Source organism: Rhopilema esculentum, chromosome 4, assembly GCF_057945365.1.
Source record: "Rhopilema esculentum isolate cy_ngs chromosome 4, ASM5794536v1, whole genome shotgun sequence".
NCBI classification, from domain to species: Eukaryota; Metazoa; Cnidaria; class Scyphozoa; order Rhizostomeae; family Rhizostomatidae; genus Rhopilema; species Rhopilema esculentum.
Genome location: NC_142818.1, coordinates 9,188,758 through 9,204,972, shown reverse-complemented (window position 1 = coordinate 9,204,972; position 16,215 = coordinate 9,188,758). Strand labels below are relative to the sequence as shown.

Sequence of the window (16,215 nt, the reverse complement as noted above, 5' to 3'; positions counted from 1 at the left end):
GGCGTTATTCTCTATAATTTGCTTAAGTGTTTCAATTCTACCAATCAGTGATGCCCCAGAGATAATATTGTCCAATATAACTTCCTTATTTCAGTTAAGACAATTTTTAGAAACCTTTACGCTTTCAAAGAAGCTTTTTATCTTGTTATTGGGGACAAGCATCTTCTTGGGGAATCTGAGAGTATGGTGTAAACTTGGCTATAATATATGCCAAATGTCGCTGAACTCAAACCATCCCATTTTCAGAATTTTCAGAATGTGATTCTCCTTTCTAAGTTTGCTTTTCTCGCAATTTAAACTGATTCAAAATATTTCCTCTATTTCTAAATTAAATAATGGAAAGTGCACAACAAAGCTCTTTCTCCAATGTTTAGTCGATTGAATCCAGCATTAGTTTGCAAGGGTTTTTAAGGCCCACATTGGTTAAAAAGTTATTACCAGCAGCTACTTTTCTCTTTCTTGATTGAAGTCTCAAAAATTACGAAAATAAGTAACTTAAGTAGTTTTCTGAACATAAGTAACTAGACGTGAGATGATTTCTCTGTCAGGCTAACAACTTTGTCGTGTTTGAAGCTTAGAAACACCGAGATAATGCGACAAAAAGCATGCTTGATCATTTACACCTCGAGATTGGGTAATTGAATAAACGCTACAAACAACATTTTCTAACAACATACTCGGAACAAAATCTGAAACTGTCCGGATACTTTCGTGAGGGGAGTGTATAAACAGTTTAACGCTGTAGAGCTTCAGACGGAGACTCTGGCACTACGACAGGGCCAAAATTGATTCTATCCAAAAAAGCATCGAGAGATATCAATGGCGAGAATCTCTTCAATCGATTCAGTGCCCCAACGAACAAGTAAAGTTGCTGACAGAAGTCGTTCTCAACGTGTGCTCGAATTTCATACCCAATGAAATCAAAACGATAAGGCCGTGTCAAGCCCCATGGGTGACCAAGGGTATCAAAGCATTTCTTCGGAAAAAGAATCGCGCCTACAAATCTTTTGTTAGAAAGGGCCGACCTGCAGACATGCATAGAGAAATCCAAAACATGATCTCTCTAAGTTCTAAAATTGTTGAAGATGCTAAGCAGAAATATTACTCCAAGATCGGAACGACTCTTGCAAATCCTACTACTGGTAGTAAAACTTACTGGTCGCTGATCAATAAAGTCCTAAACAAAGCTAAAATTCCAGAAATACCTCCCCTCCTAGAAAATGACATTTTTGTTCTTGACTTCTCATCTAAGGCTCAGATTTTCAATGATTATTTCATCCTACAATGTACTACTTTAGACACTGGGAGTGACACTCCACGAGATCCACCGGAACATGGCACTGAACTAACAAACATCGCTATAACTGACGATAAAATATTGAGAATAATTCGATCGCTAAACCCTAACAAAGCTCATGGATGGGATGATATCTCTGTGCGAATGATAAAAATTTGTGATAGCGCACTTGTACTGCCATTGAAGTTAATCTTCGAGAATTGTTTGTTTAAGGGTATTTTCCCTGAAACTTGGAAGTGTGCAAACGTTGTTCCTGTGCACAAAAAAAATGAAAAGAACTTAAAAGAGAATTATCGACCAATTTCCCTTCTTCCGATTTTTGGGAAAATCTTAGAGAAATTGATTTTTGATTCTTTATATTCTCATTTGCTTTCTGAAAACATCTTGAACCCAAACCAGTCAGGTTTTCGTCCGGGAGACTCAACGATAAATCAGTTAGTCTCTATTACTCATTCTATCTACTCTGCGCTCGACTGTAATCCAACTCTTGATGTTCGCTCTGTATATCTTGACATCTCTAAAGCGTTCGATCGGGTATGGCACATCGGCCTTCTTTATAAATTACGAATATGTGGTGTTTCGGGAAATCTGCATACCCTTCTCTGCAGTTTTCTGTCAAATCGTAAGCAGCGAACAGTTTTGAATGGCAAGTCTTCTAGTTGGGGTAATATTTCTGCAGGCGTTCCACAAGGCTCAATCCTGGGACCTTTATTGTTCCTCATATATATCAATGATTTGACTGAGGAACTTAAATGTACTGTTAAATTATTTGCTGATGATACTTCTCTCTTTACCATTGTAAACGATCCTAAATTGGCAGCTGATGACATGAACCATGACCTGGACCGTATAAGATCATGGGCACATAGATGGAGGATGTCATTCAACCCTGATCCTAGAAAGCAAGCAGTGGAGATAATTTTCTCAACAAAGAGAGACAAAATTGATCATCCCCCGATATTTTTTAATAATATCCAAGTAATGAAAGTGGACGAGCATAAGCATCTTGGGCTTACACTCGACTCTAGGCTTTCTTTTATAAGTCACATAAATGCAGCTATTGCAAAATCAAGAAAAGCAATAGGAATGTTGAAGTTTCTTTCAAAATATCTTCCTCGAGAAACCTTGAATATGCTTTATAAACTTTATGTCAGACCTCATTTAGATTATGGTGATGTGATTTACCACCTTCCATGCAAGGAAATCAATTCAAATAGCCGCGGCAATATCCTGATGCAAAAACTCGAATCGGTACAATATTCTGCAGCATTAGCAGTAACAGGAACATGGAAAGGTACCTCTCGTGAAAAGCTGTATCAAGAGTTAGGATGGGAATCCCTGTACTTGAGAAGATGGAGTAGACGACTTTTCATGATCTACAAGATCATTAACAATCTGATGCCAGATTATCTAAGAGATCCTATTCCCCAGCTGATTCAATCATATTATGCTTTTCGTAATCAACCCGTTGTTGGACAAATTAGAGCAAGAACTGAAAAATATAAGTCAAGCTTTTTCCCAAACAGCTTACATGAATGGAATCAGCTTGACCCTGAAATCAGAGAATCGCCTTCCATTGATATATTCAAGAATAGATTGCTGTCAATCATTAGACCACTTTCTAACTCTGTTTTCGGTATCTATGACCCACGAGGGCTTTCTTTATTAACTCAACTTAGGGTAGGGTTGAGCAAACTAAATTTCCACAAATTCAGTCATAATTTTAGTGACACAATCAACCCGATGTGTCCGATCAACGATGGTCTTGAGGATACGGAGCACTTCATATTGTCATGCCATTCTTTTGAAAAACAAAGACATGACCTCCTCGCTTGTGTCATTCCAGTACTGCACTCTTTTGAATTTACCAACGTTCCTAATCCTATCCTTTTACAGATTCTTTTGTACGGCGACAAAAAATTGCCATTTGAAGTAAATAAATTCATTTTGGAATCTACTATTCTGTATATTTCAAGAACGGAACGCTTTGAATGATCATAAAATCAGTTTCATCAAATATCCCTTAGTCTTGTGTCTCACCCACTTATTTGCTTTTTTCAGTTTTTCAAAACGTATTATCTTGTACCTGTAATCTTCTATATATATATACTTCTTTTCTTTTTTTTGTAACATTGATTAAGTGTAAGTGTAGCGTTCGTATTTGTTTCTCTAGTTGCATGTAATGGCCATGGGGTTGGCATTGTCCATTGCTCTCCATGGTATCGTACCTGTAGTATCGTAAAGTAATTAGCAAGTAATGTAGAATGTAATTTGTATTGTAACATTTTATCTGGATATAAAAAAAAAAAAAAAAAAAAAAAAAAAAAAAACACTGCTTGGAATGGTAGAGCCTAAGCTGAAGTGGCAAACTGTTTATCTGAAGGCTGCGAATCGTCTTAATTCTTGCCCGAGGGATCAAAATACTTTTTAAATGCCAAATACACTATAACCAATAATGATCCTGTTAGAATATATTACATTATTAAAAGATCTTGATTCTTCAAGTGTTGCCAAAATAAAAGTTTAGGGAATGTTCCTTCAAACGCTGTTAGATAAAAAATCAAGACTTTGATTGTTGGTTCTCAGTTCAATGTAACAAGATGGATCTTAAAACAAAACGATTTCCTTGCAGCCTACGTGGGTGCCTGCGCTTTGATATTGTAATTCTGCAGCGTCATAATTTTGACCAACTGAACCCTGGGATGAAAAAGTGAGATGTCAGTTATGTTACAAGGCTATCAAAAGAGCCCAACGATAACACATCTAAGTGTATGTATTGTATCTCAAAGACAACATGTCATACATTGGCAGCTGCATGTACAGAAAGACCGCAAAGGAGACTGAACTTTGTTAAAACTAAATGTTCACTGTTCCATTCTGCCATGCAAAACACTTCGTTTAGAAGAAAGAGGTGGATGCAGTGACGCCCAATTTTGCGAACCATCTTTTTTCAAGCAAAAAATAAACAATGTTGCACCAATAATGCTTAAAGATATGTAAAAAATCATTGGTAGAGGTGGGAATGAGATGAAGTTTTAAGATGAAACAGTGGATAAAATTACAATTCACTTCAACCGATTTGCTTTTTTGAATGGAAAAGAGGCTGTGGCAAGGCAGCTGTTGAATTTTGATGTGGCAGGATGGCGTCCGAGGCGCCTGATCCCAGTTCTTCGGAACTTCTTACAGATTTTGATATAGCAGATGTCGATAATTGGGATGATCAAAACGACAGTTCAAAGGTGGGTTCTAAGAAGAAAGGCCTAGTTTCATTTTGATAAAAAACTTGCCCGAAACACATGAAATTAGCCAGCCAAAACGAACTCGAATTCCAGCTGCAAAGCGATTTACTCAAAGAAAGGGTGATTCAATTGCAAATCTTCTGGAAGGAGAAAATGAGAAAAATAGAAGGAAATGAGTTAGTAATCGTGAATAGTTAGCTTATAGACAAGACGATTCCAGTATAAATGCTATATTTTAGCGACTGGTGTCAATCTACGGCGAGATAACTGGAATTTTGGGTGTGAATTTGGAAGCCCAGGCGAAGCGCAGATAACAACACATGTTACCGTCGGTCTACTCCAAAAAGGAGCGTTTGTAACGAGGAATAGGATATTTTTTATATTTTGAGTTACAAAATGTTTACTGTTATATTTATGTTAAGTAAGTCGTTTTGCTAGCCCGTATTTTTCAAGATTTTTCGTCTGTTTTATAATCGGCTCCGTCCGAGTTTAAAAATTTTTCGCCATCTTTAGTCTGGAAATGCTGCGGTTTTCTGATCCTCCCAGAAGTCACCTCTCATTGGTTGAAATTTACCACGTGGCTAAGCGTCACGTATTTTGTTGTGAATGGCTTTGTATAAATGCAACATAAGAAGCGGGAAATTCAAAAATTTAAAACGCGTGCCATGCACTCTGATCTAGGTATTATTTTGAATGTTTCAAAATCTGTTTCCTTTGAAATAAAAAAATTTGCACCTTCCAAATTTTTCCTTACAGCACAAAGGTGTTAAGAATTTATTCAATGCCTATATGTTGCTGTTGATAACCTAATATAGAATTAAACTTTCAAAACCATTGATTCAAATTGATCTTTTAATTCCAATGTTTTTTTGGCTTTTCCATATTGATGCCATAACCATAGGCCAACCATTGGTAGCTAGGGCTTTTAACTGGGAATGGCATAATATCACTCTGGCACCCCTTTCAAACAATTCATAGTACAAAAAAAGAAGACAATTCCTTTTTGTTCTAAATGCCACGACTTGCAAACTTTTATTAATCAGAAAGTGTTCTAAATTTAGTACCTACAGGTACCATCAATATGGTTCTTGGAACAATAAAATACCATTTCCATAAACACAAAAATAAATGCTTTTAAAAAATTATCTTTCTGTCCAACAAGGTAAAAAGATAGATGCGATATCTGAAGTCACAAAGTAAATGAATACACCTGGAAGCTATTTGTACACAGCAGAGCTTCACAGAAAATAATTAAGGGAGGCCAGTGTAATATCTTAAGAGTTAACTACTCTGGCTTGTTCAAGGCTATTTGACTACCTTCTCTGTTAGGGTCGTATTAGTTTTAATTTGTTTCACAGTCAGGGAAACTGCACATAATCATACCATATCAGAAGCAGCAATTTGAAGAAAATATAAAACTTCTATATAGAACATTGAAATTCTTACTGCTAGTATTGCATCTAGCTGCTAAAGAATATATTATCAGCAACGCATACAAAATCTATAACCAGTAGCAACTGAATCACTGCCTTAACATCTGTTTTATCCCTTTAGCGAAGCTAATTTTCAAGGGAATTTCTAAAATTTTCAACCTTAAAGGTAAAGAAAAACAAAATTTTTAAGCCTGACAAAATTAAAGCCCAAAACTACTTCCAAAACACTTTTATGTATTATGTATTTGAATGAAATTTAACAACAAAAAGAAGGCCTTGTGTACCTTGAGGAATTCAAAATATATTTATCTTGAGCAGTGCATCCTCCTTTTCCAACTTTATACCATAAAAAGGCCATTTTCACCAATACTTATGTTGTCCCAATTGTTTATTTATGTAATTGTTAAGTGCAAATTGAAGCTTCTTTTGTTGGACATAACCAAGCCACATGGTACCAAGTTTTGGGCATAACCAATGTAGAATTATGTGGATTTCTAAGCCAGTTTTTGAAAAAATGACAGGATCCTTATGACTACAGATTTGTATAGACTTTGAAAATGTTTGTCGAGTAGAATAAAATTTGTTTGTTCTACCCAGAATATTGACTGTTTCTTTAAATGTTTAAAAAACCTTTTTAAGAAGTTAATGTTCATGCAAGGCAGAGTAGGTACAACTTTTAGCTTCACAACTGCTGTTACTAATGAAGTCAGCACTAGCACAAAAGTGTATATTATTCTTTAATGACAAGCAGCTAATCTTGTGGGAATTTGAATTCCTAGAAAAAATTCAGATGATGCTGTGGATATTCTTCATTTTATCTTTAAACTTAATATCTTCTAGCCAAAGTAGCCAAAGAATGACAATTTTTGATTTTATTTACAAATTTTGTAGTTCAAAGTGATCTAGCTAGGGTGGAAATATTGGAGGGACAGAGACGAATCTGACAACATAGGGTGTAGGGTTTACTTTTAGGGGAATTTTCGCAGACCACAGCCTTGAAAATTTGGGAAAACGTTCCATTTTGTAAATGTGTTTGAAATAACCTCTGTGGTTTAGTTGTGGCAATGATTGGTTAATACAGTCACAACAACAACACAACAACAGTCATATGTAGATTATAAAGGCTGGATCTTTCCATTCTACAACTTTCATTTTCCAATCCTTTCAGGTTTTATATTCTGAATTGTGTCAGCGGAAAAAGCTCTATGTGTAGAAACTGTTTTTTCAATGTTGTAAGCAAATATCTAAAAATAATTAATAGTGTTCAAAAACTTCAAACTTAGTCCATTCTACTAGGAGCAAAATCTGTAGAATTCTTTCAAGCACAAAATTATCTATCTTGTAAGAATACCCAATTCTTAAGAAGCTTTGCAGTCAGTATGGTTCAATCATAATTACCTACTTATATATAGTCTGCTTATAAATGGGCTCTTTTGACCCAGGGCTTTATGCTTATTAGAAAACATTTCCTGTTATCATTGTTTACAAATTAACTGCATAATACTTGAATTTGTTTTGTCTTAATTGATATTCACACTCTTCAGTATGATTTCCTACTCCTTTACCATATTTTAGTATTTATAGTTTTTAGTACTTACTCTCACCATACTTACCTGCTAATATTTTGTTTTAGGACATAAAGCTTGTGAAACCATCTGCTCCTTATGTTCCATCTCCGACAATCCCTCAACTAACCTCTTCAATTCAGAGCCCATCAATCACCCAGTCACACTTGAATATTGGCTCACCATCATCAATTTATTTTCCAATGAATACAAACCATTCTAACCAGGTAGGGTACAAGTTTTTAATGTCTAGATGAACAGAATTAGCCCTTTGATATCCTGCAGAAATGCCATCTATTTTCCTAATTGTCCTGATTTTGTGATCACCAATGCTTAATGCAGTTGTGTAAGGCAGAATGAAGATCACATTCATTCTAAATTTTTGCAAATTCCTAATCTAAGATTACCTAGTAGCTGAGCAATTTCATTCTGTTCTCTGGGCCATTCTTTTGAGTACATCTACCAGAAATAGCCAAAGTTTATTTCAGTTCAGTTCAGTTCAATTTTCATATTTTAAATTCCCCACATACAATATATCATAACAAAACTAATTAATACAAACAACTAAACTACAATAATAACAATAATGCGCCTAAAATTGATACAACATACAAATACCGAATAAAGAACAAGATAAATTCATTGGGGGGAGTTACTTAAAGGAGGAGCTCTCTTAGTAGTTAAACTAATCAAGGTGGAAGCACCCCCTGTTTCAAAAATTTCTCGTACAAATTTGATTATTTAAGGCATAAAAGAAACTATGGGCAGATGGCGACTTTCTATATCAATAAGTTTGCAATCAATTTTGGTAATGGTTTTGAAAGAGGAAGGCTTTGAGTTTTTGTCAAAAAATATTAGCAGAGGGTGATTTCTTTATATCCACAGGAATGTCATTCCAGCATTTAGCACCTTAATAGCGCACTGACCTGATACCATATTGCAGAGTATTATTTTGGGTTAGAAAAATATCATTTTTGGTGACTTGCCGTGTCTCATATCGATGAACGGATTCAACTAGGTCAAAGAAAGAATGAAAACAAGAAGTAGAGATCCTATTCACACAATCATATACAAAACTAAGCAGTTTCAATTGGAAGAGATCGTGCAGTTTTAAAATCTGTCAATATAGTTGTGCAGTTTGCACAAGTGTCAATAAAGACACAATAAGTGGAAACATAACACATTATACTGAAGCCCTTTTTGTCTGACATTCCTTAGAGAAAATGTTGTATAAAATTTCAGAAATATAAACATGAGTATATGAATAATACATGTTTCATGCAATTGCTGTTATTGTCAAATCAATTGCTGCTTTTAGTTCTTATTTTTGTCTTGTGTCTTTTGTATACTATCCACTGCTTTTTTGATCAAATAAAAACCAAATTTTCAATTTTAGCTAAATTTGTTTACTCTACATTAAATGCATTTCTCTATTATATATTATTTTATATTGAAAAATACATGGTTGTCAATTAAATATATGGGCATAATTAAAATAAATTATACTAGACACAAATAAATCATAAACAGTAAAAAGAACTATTTGTCACAGTCTAATATCAAAGTATCTGTAGATATTAACTTTTTACTTTAAAAAGTCAATTTCTAAAATTTGTCTTATTTCTTTCGCTGCCAGGTTTATTTTAGCTTTTTATATTTTTATGAAATTTGCAGAAAAACATTTTTTCACTTATAAAAACTTAAAATAATAAAATAAAATATTGATGTATATCGCTCTTACACAGAGCTCTTAAACAAGAATTGCAATTTTGATACTTTCTGTGTGACAAGAATGTTACTATTTTGAAGGAATTTTAGTCCCCCTTCCAATTTCTTTCTCCGACTTTGTGAATAAAAAATCAATTCTTTTCTCTGAACACTGAGCTTTCTATAAATCCATATTCTATACAGGATCAGATCACTTTACCCACCAAAGCTAGAGTCTTATAACCTCTGAAAGTCAATAGGAATGTTTATTGTCAGCTACTGGATATTATAATGGAAAGAATGCCTTCTCTGCTACTTTACAGAAGCACACCTTCCTATTAGATAACAAACTAGACTACACCTATTTCAAAGTCTTAAACATTTTGCGTATCTTTCATAGCGTATCTTCACATCATCATAGTTAATTTGCCTTGATGTTTAAAAGCTAATTATTTTCAAATCTTCTATCATTTATGAATAAATTTTTAAACAAAACTGCTGTTTGTCCCTCGTTAATTTCGGTTTTTGATAATAAATTTTTCCTAGATACATGGTAAGATGCCATTCTTTAATTGTATGGATCTATTATTAAATTTAATCCACTTTCTTATTTTCACTTTTCTGTAAATATTGTTTCATGGTTAATTTTGTTTTTTTTAATTACTTTGGTCGTTTGTATTTTTTATGTAACAGGAACCCAAACTGGCAGTGACTGCATATCACAAACAATTATTTAGTTTATTTCAAGTTATTTGATTTAAATTATTTGCATTTCAGTTTAAAACGACAGAATTATGCATTGGTCTTAATTTCGATTCTAGCAATTAGGTTCTTCGTCTCCAACTTTGCCATACCCTTCTGCAGAAGGCCACGACTATGTCAAAGCTGGCAACTCGTCAATCAATGCACAAGCACTTCTTCAGTCTCAACAAAGAGCAAGCGCTGTTAATGAGAGCATGAAATCAAAACAGCCCCAGTCAGGGCATGCTCTTGAAACACTGCGAGCATTAGCACTAGCCCAGGAAGAACAAGCAAGAAAGCTGAAGGAAGAACAGGAAAGAGCAATGCTTTTACAGCAACAGTCGAAAAGTACTGCAGGTACTTCCCCAAAACCACAGGCTACGAATCTGGTGCAACAAGGTATCCAGCTAACTGGAAACGGTGCCCCCGGTAAACAAGTATGTATTCCATTGACATCCCTGAAGCTGCCAGTCAATGATTCTAAAAACAAAAATGCCAAAGGGAATTCGGTTTTGCAGCTTCGGGGACAACTCGTGAAAACCCCCGATCAGAAGTTAATGCTTGTCACTGAAGTGGCTGGCAAGAAAGTCGGCTACTTGATATGTCCCCAGTCAGGACAGTTACAAACGGCAGCCATGTCAGTCGCTTCTCAGCTTGCCTCAAAGGCAACACAGGGAAATGCACAGTCGCCATCACCAGTCCAGGTAACCCAATCTGCCCAGTCGCCTGTGACTAGCATCAGTTCGTTAGGGAGTTCGTCACCAAGCTATCCTGTTTTCAAGGCGACCAGTCCTGCAGCTGCAAGCACGAATTTCGGCCTGGAAACTGATGCAAATGAAAACACAGGCCTGAGAGAGGAGCCTTCGCCTATGTCAGTTGACAAGCAGGCTAGCGTCACTGTTAGCAGCGATGAAGAAGATGATTCATCTCTTTCGGAAGTTGCAGCAAGTTTGCAAAACACGCATATTCAGCCAGCGGTATTGACGGAGAAGAAGAAAAAAAGAGGAAGACCTAAAAAGAAGAAAGACAAGAATGAGCCTGTAAAGTAAGCATGTCTCTTGCTGACGATTCCTTTTCACACAGGCATCCAAACACTTTTGGAGATTTTATCTTAGCAATTCTCAATTCTCAATTCTCTATAGCAATTCTCAGGCTATTCACTGCATGCCTTTGAAGATTTTTGTCAATACCGCAAGCTGAAGCTCGTTTACTCCACTTTTTGTCTCAATTTTACAAAGCTCAAACTTTTCAGTACTGGCTAAGGTAAACTAGATATAGTGATTTTAGCGAATGTGAACCTTTTTCGCCAAGCTTTGGGAGAGAAAATAATTTCATTACTACTTCTATGTCTTTGATAAATGAAAAAAATGTAAAACCATTCGCTCTTTAATTTGCGTCTTTGTTTCATGTTTATGCTTTTCTTACTATCATGTTTAGTTATATGCCACGTATTATCTTTTTTATGGTTCGATAAAGCAACTGCTCTTCATATTACTCGGCTAATCACCAATCTATATTGCTTTTCTTAAATGACGTCATTGATCAGTTCTCGAATGTATGTTAGTATTATATTTCCAATAACTATGATCTCACAGCCATTCTAACAAATTCAGTATTGATACTGCTAAAATGTTTTATGCAGTAAACGATAAAAAACCTTTCACAACGATCAAAATGTAAAAGAGCATTTTTCGTGTTGCTAACTTGGTGATATCTTTTTTAGGCCTATTTCGCCGTATTTAATGTTTTTTAAAGATGTTCAACTGCGAGTTCGCCAAGAGAATCCGAAGGTAATCGACATGCCTCATTATTCCTTATCTTATTTGGTTACATTATTGAATATTTTGTTCTTATAGTATTTTAAGAATATTACTATGAAGCATATTAAGCCAAGTTGTTCTCTGCAGGCTGGCCTGGGTGAGGTATCGAAAATGATCTCAAAACTCTGGGAACAGGCTAGCAAAGAGGAAAAACAGGTAGCTACTTAGTCCACTGAATATGTTATGAATCCTAGCAGAAAATAAGCTGTTTCAAGTACAGAAGCCTTAATCTAATCTAAAAGCCTCTTTTGCAAAACTTTATAAGACGATGAAGAATCCAATGTTTTCTAAACTCAAATGTGAATGTAGAATAAACAAGGAGTTGCGGAAACAGCACACTGAAGCATTTTTTGTCTGACACACTCTCAATATAAACGTTGCAACATGATCCCGACTTGTGTAGACAGAAAGAGTTTGTTATCTTTCTTGACTCTTGCTGTTTGCTAGAAAGCAAAAAGAACCTATCAAACACGTCTTTCTTCCTGTCATATTGGATCTACACCTGGATATAAATTTCATGCTTACCATTGGTCATATTCCGACGTTTATACTCTGAGGAGTGTGCAAATACTTCAGAATACTATGTTACCCTAGTGTACAAGTTTGTCCGTTGTGTGCCTTGCAAGGGAGAAAATTGTGTTGCTTCTTTAATTTATATTGGACAAAGTTATTCTGAAGTATGTTATTAAAAATCGATCATTATTAAGATTCCGTTGATTTTTCTTTACTTTCAGATATACTTAGCCAAAAGTGCGAAAGAAAAAGAAGAATATCGAATTAAGCTCGCGGAATATAAGGCAAGCATTGGAGAGGGGGTAAGATATCTGTTGTCTGGTTCTGTTTCCTCTCTTAAATTTCTATACAATCAGGGCTGGTCAGAATTATAACTGGACACAGAGCTCGAATTGTTGGTTTTCATGTAACCTGCCCATAAAATGATATTAAAAGTACAATTAAATAAACTAACAGATGTCCAACAAATGTATTTATTAACCTAATTAAAACCTAAATCCTATTTGCAAGAAAAGTTATTTGCAAGAAAATTTAAAAATCCTATATCATTTTTTCAAAACAACCAAGGGAGGATTTCCATGTTATAGAATGTATCTTTCATTGAGTTTGGGTTTGTTTCGGGTATGTGCGTTGATATGATTTAACTCGCACTGTAGACTTAATTGTATCATGTATTCATCTTATTCCCGTTATGAATTTGACCTTTTGTTATAACATTTAGGTAATTATTTGTATTTTACATTATACCAGACGCCTATGTGTTGTATTATCCATTTACACTGCTCTGCAGTATTCTTTAGAGTTACTTTTCAACAAAGGTTGTATCTTTTTACCTTTTATACCTATCATTTTGAATTTTTTTTTATATTAAAATGCTCTCACATTCACTTCCAACATTACGAGTTTTGCCATCATGACGCTGTTTTCTTACTTCGTTACCAGCTTTTGTTTATGTTTCTATTTCCGACTAACTTTTATAGGTTGGCGATGGTTCGGGACGACCAAATGCTCAATTAACTACAATCGAAAATGCTAGTTATAGTGAAATGATTGATGAAAGCTCGAATAGTGGACACAATAATACTCCCATGGTTGTCTTGTCGTCTGACTCATCGCCTGAAAAGAATGGAAGCGAACTTGATTCCGGAGTCACTTCAGGTGTGCAATTCGCGACAGCACAGAGCTCGTCAATGGACACAAACGATGTACAGATTATGGAACCACCTCCTGTTAGAAAACGAGGAAGACCAAGGACAAAGAACCTACTACCTTCGAATGTAAAGAAAGAGCCTAAAAAAACTAAGAAAAAAGAGAAAATAGTCAGTGAAGATAGACCCACTCCGAAGCTTACTATGAAAATAAACATAAGGAACTCACAAATAACAGAGTCACCGACCAAGGCGTTGGAGGATCTGTCTAAAACTTTTTCTGATGACAGAGTTGAAGAAAAACATAAAGAAGAACACGAGGAGAAGCATGACGAGGATATAGCTGAGGAAGATGACATTGAAGACCAACCAAAGCCTACACAACCAAAATCCTTAATGAGCTTTAAAATACCGTTAAAGAAAAATCGTTCAACTGGCTCCTCTGATCAGAAGGAAAGCGCCATTAAGGAGAGTGAAACAGACAGTCAAACGGAGAAAGTAAGTATAACTGAATGATTGAGAAAATACTAACCCTAAAGAACTGCACACAAAGGTAACTAAGGTATACGGCTTTAGCTAAGCTAATCTTTAGATAAGCTTCAGCTTTTGCTTATTTCTATCAAGTCTCAAGGATACATACTTGCTTTGAAATCTCATGTTCTAGCCTGTTTGTTCAGTCTTATTCTATCCTGCTAGATTCACTTCACATAAGAGGATATTAGTAAATGCTTGAAATGTCGTTAAATTACATATGATTTTCGTATCCCGAATCGATTTCGCATAAATTTCATTTTGTAATTCATTATAGTAGTCAAAAGCTTTATTGTGATTTAATTTATTTCATATTCACTTCATATTGAATTAAGATAATCCCTAGGTTTGATTTACTCTTCTTGTGAATTGCCGTCGATTGCATTTTTCTCTTATCAAACAACTTTTCTAGGCTTCTGTCCCTGCCGTGCGAATATGCGCCAACAATGGCTGTGAGAACCCTGCTAAGATCAGTAAAGAGCGCGGGCCCCTGTATTGTAGCAGCCGATGCCTGGTAAACCACTGCAGGTAACCTTTCACTAAACTCTGTTATCAACAACTTCAAGGCCTATTTCGTTTTCTGAGATTCAGATGCCAAACTAGGGTTGTAAGTGGTGCTGAAGATCATAGGGCCTTCTCAAGCCTTGGCCATTCTGCGCGCAACAATGTTGCTCGAAATTTTGTTGATTTTTTTGCCGTCAAAACATTGAGGCCAAACAGGGCAACATTGTCGTACAACAACTATTGCTGATGTTGTCACAACAGTGCGCCAAATTTGATCAGATAAGTGGTTTTCCGCGCCATATTTGATTTGAGCACAAATTTGCATAAGTATGGCAGAAAGAAAGCAAGCTGCAGCCCCTGAAAGCTGATTTTGACATTGTGTTGCTTTTTGCACTCTTTGGTCTAGCACTCGTAGAAGCAGTAACATTTGGCCGATATGTTATTCTTCCTGTAGTCATCACATTTTTATTCAAGCTGGGCAACTTTTGAGCAACACTTGGAATTTGTAATTGTTGCCCGACAATGTTGCCCAGTTTGGCCAAGCCTTTAGTAATATCATTTAGCAAGAAAGTTATAAGCTTGAAATTTTTCATAGGCCGAATTAAAAAACAAGGCACCAGATGAAAGCCAAATATCTCTTGCAACTTTGTATTTAACCAGGTTTTAATTTTTCCATCCAATGTCTAAGATAGGCCTTTTGAACTTCAGCATCTTTAAAAGTTCCAGCATCCTTACCCCTTGAGTAAGTAGCGGAGCATTAGGCTCCAGGAGGGACAAATATGTTTACTAAATCGGAGCTCGTTGTAAACAGAAGTGTCTCCCTTTCAAAAAAATCCAAATATTCAATCTTAGAAGTTTCATTGTTTTTGTTTTGTTCATGAAACTTAAACCGTTGCTTTTTTGGTCAGTATCCACCATCTCTATCCTGTATGATTCGAAAAGTCTTGTAAGTTAGTATTTTGCTTATGTTCTTCTAGGAATGTCTTCGATGCATGGGTGGACGAAAGAAAAGAAGAATCAGTAAAAAATAGATAGATTTATTCAAGCGTTGTAGATATGTCTTCCTCAGTCAGGACGTTAGTTAATCAAATCCAGATGTAGAATCGTCATTAGTTCTTGACGATTTTCTCTCAAATGCTGTTTTATACAATATGGCAGATGTCTCTGACACGTTAAGTAGATGTTTCAAAAAGAAACGTATACTTAGCAGTAGAAAGAAGGCCTTCAGGGTTCTCTCTTCATACAGCTGCATAAACCGTGATGCATATGAGAAGTCGCTTATAGACTTACGAGATATCAGCATTAATATCGAGTAACTGGTAATTTTTATATGATAATTACTAAATGAAATATGTCAGAACCACTGAATTTGATGGTAGGACTTTTGAGGTATTTCAGCATTTTGAAAATTATCTAAATTATGTATTTAGACTTGTACGTGATTTACATAGTATTGCTTTGCAATTTTAGATCATCCAGATTGGTCTATCTATTGTTATATATTTCATAAAATGTTGAAAAATAAAGACATTTTCGATATACTCAAGACAACTGCTCTAGCAGTGATCATTAAAGGAATATCATTCACTCCTTTAAATGACATGTACAGAATCAAATAGATGCCTAGTGTTCAATTCCACAAAGTGTCTTCTGTGTCGTGGCTATTACTTCCTCTTTTTGTACGGGTCTATACAGCTTGGTTTGCTTACTTGACTGT

General features: G+C 35.4%; 1 protein-coding gene across 1 annotated transcript; it reads left to right on the top strand.

The window, feature by feature from the left end:
• Positions 1 to 4,377: 4,377 nt before the first annotated feature.
• On the top strand, positions 4,378 to 16,141 carry LOC135691293 (uncharacterized). The gene is made up of 9 exons (XM_065209111.2): positions 4,378 to 4,536; positions 7,603 to 7,761; positions 10,063 to 11,027; positions 11,706 to 11,772; positions 11,890 to 11,958; positions 12,537 to 12,617; positions 13,296 to 13,961; positions 14,407 to 14,522; positions 15,476 to 16,141. Exons 1-9 carry the CDS (start codon positions 4,438 to 4,440, stop codon positions 15,531 to 15,533), a joined length of 2,280 nt encoding a protein of 759 aa, XP_065065183.1. The 5' UTR covers positions 4,378 to 4,437; the 3' UTR covers positions 15,534 to 16,141.
• The last annotated feature ends 74 nt before the right edge of the window (positions 16,142 to 16,215 follow it).

Coding starts and splice junctions, on each gene's coding strand:
- LOC135691293 (XM_065209111.2), top strand. CDS start 4,438: ATGGCGTCCGAGGCGCCTGATCCCAGTTCTTCGGAACTTCTTACAGAT. Junction 12,618..13,295: donor AGGCAAGCATTGGAGAGGGG/GTAAGATATCTG, acceptor TAACTTTTATAG/GTTGGCGATGGTTCGGGACG. Junction 13,962..14,406: donor CAGACAGTCAAACGGAGAAA/GTAAGTATAACT, acceptor CAACTTTTCTAG/GCTTCTGTCCCTGCCGTGCG.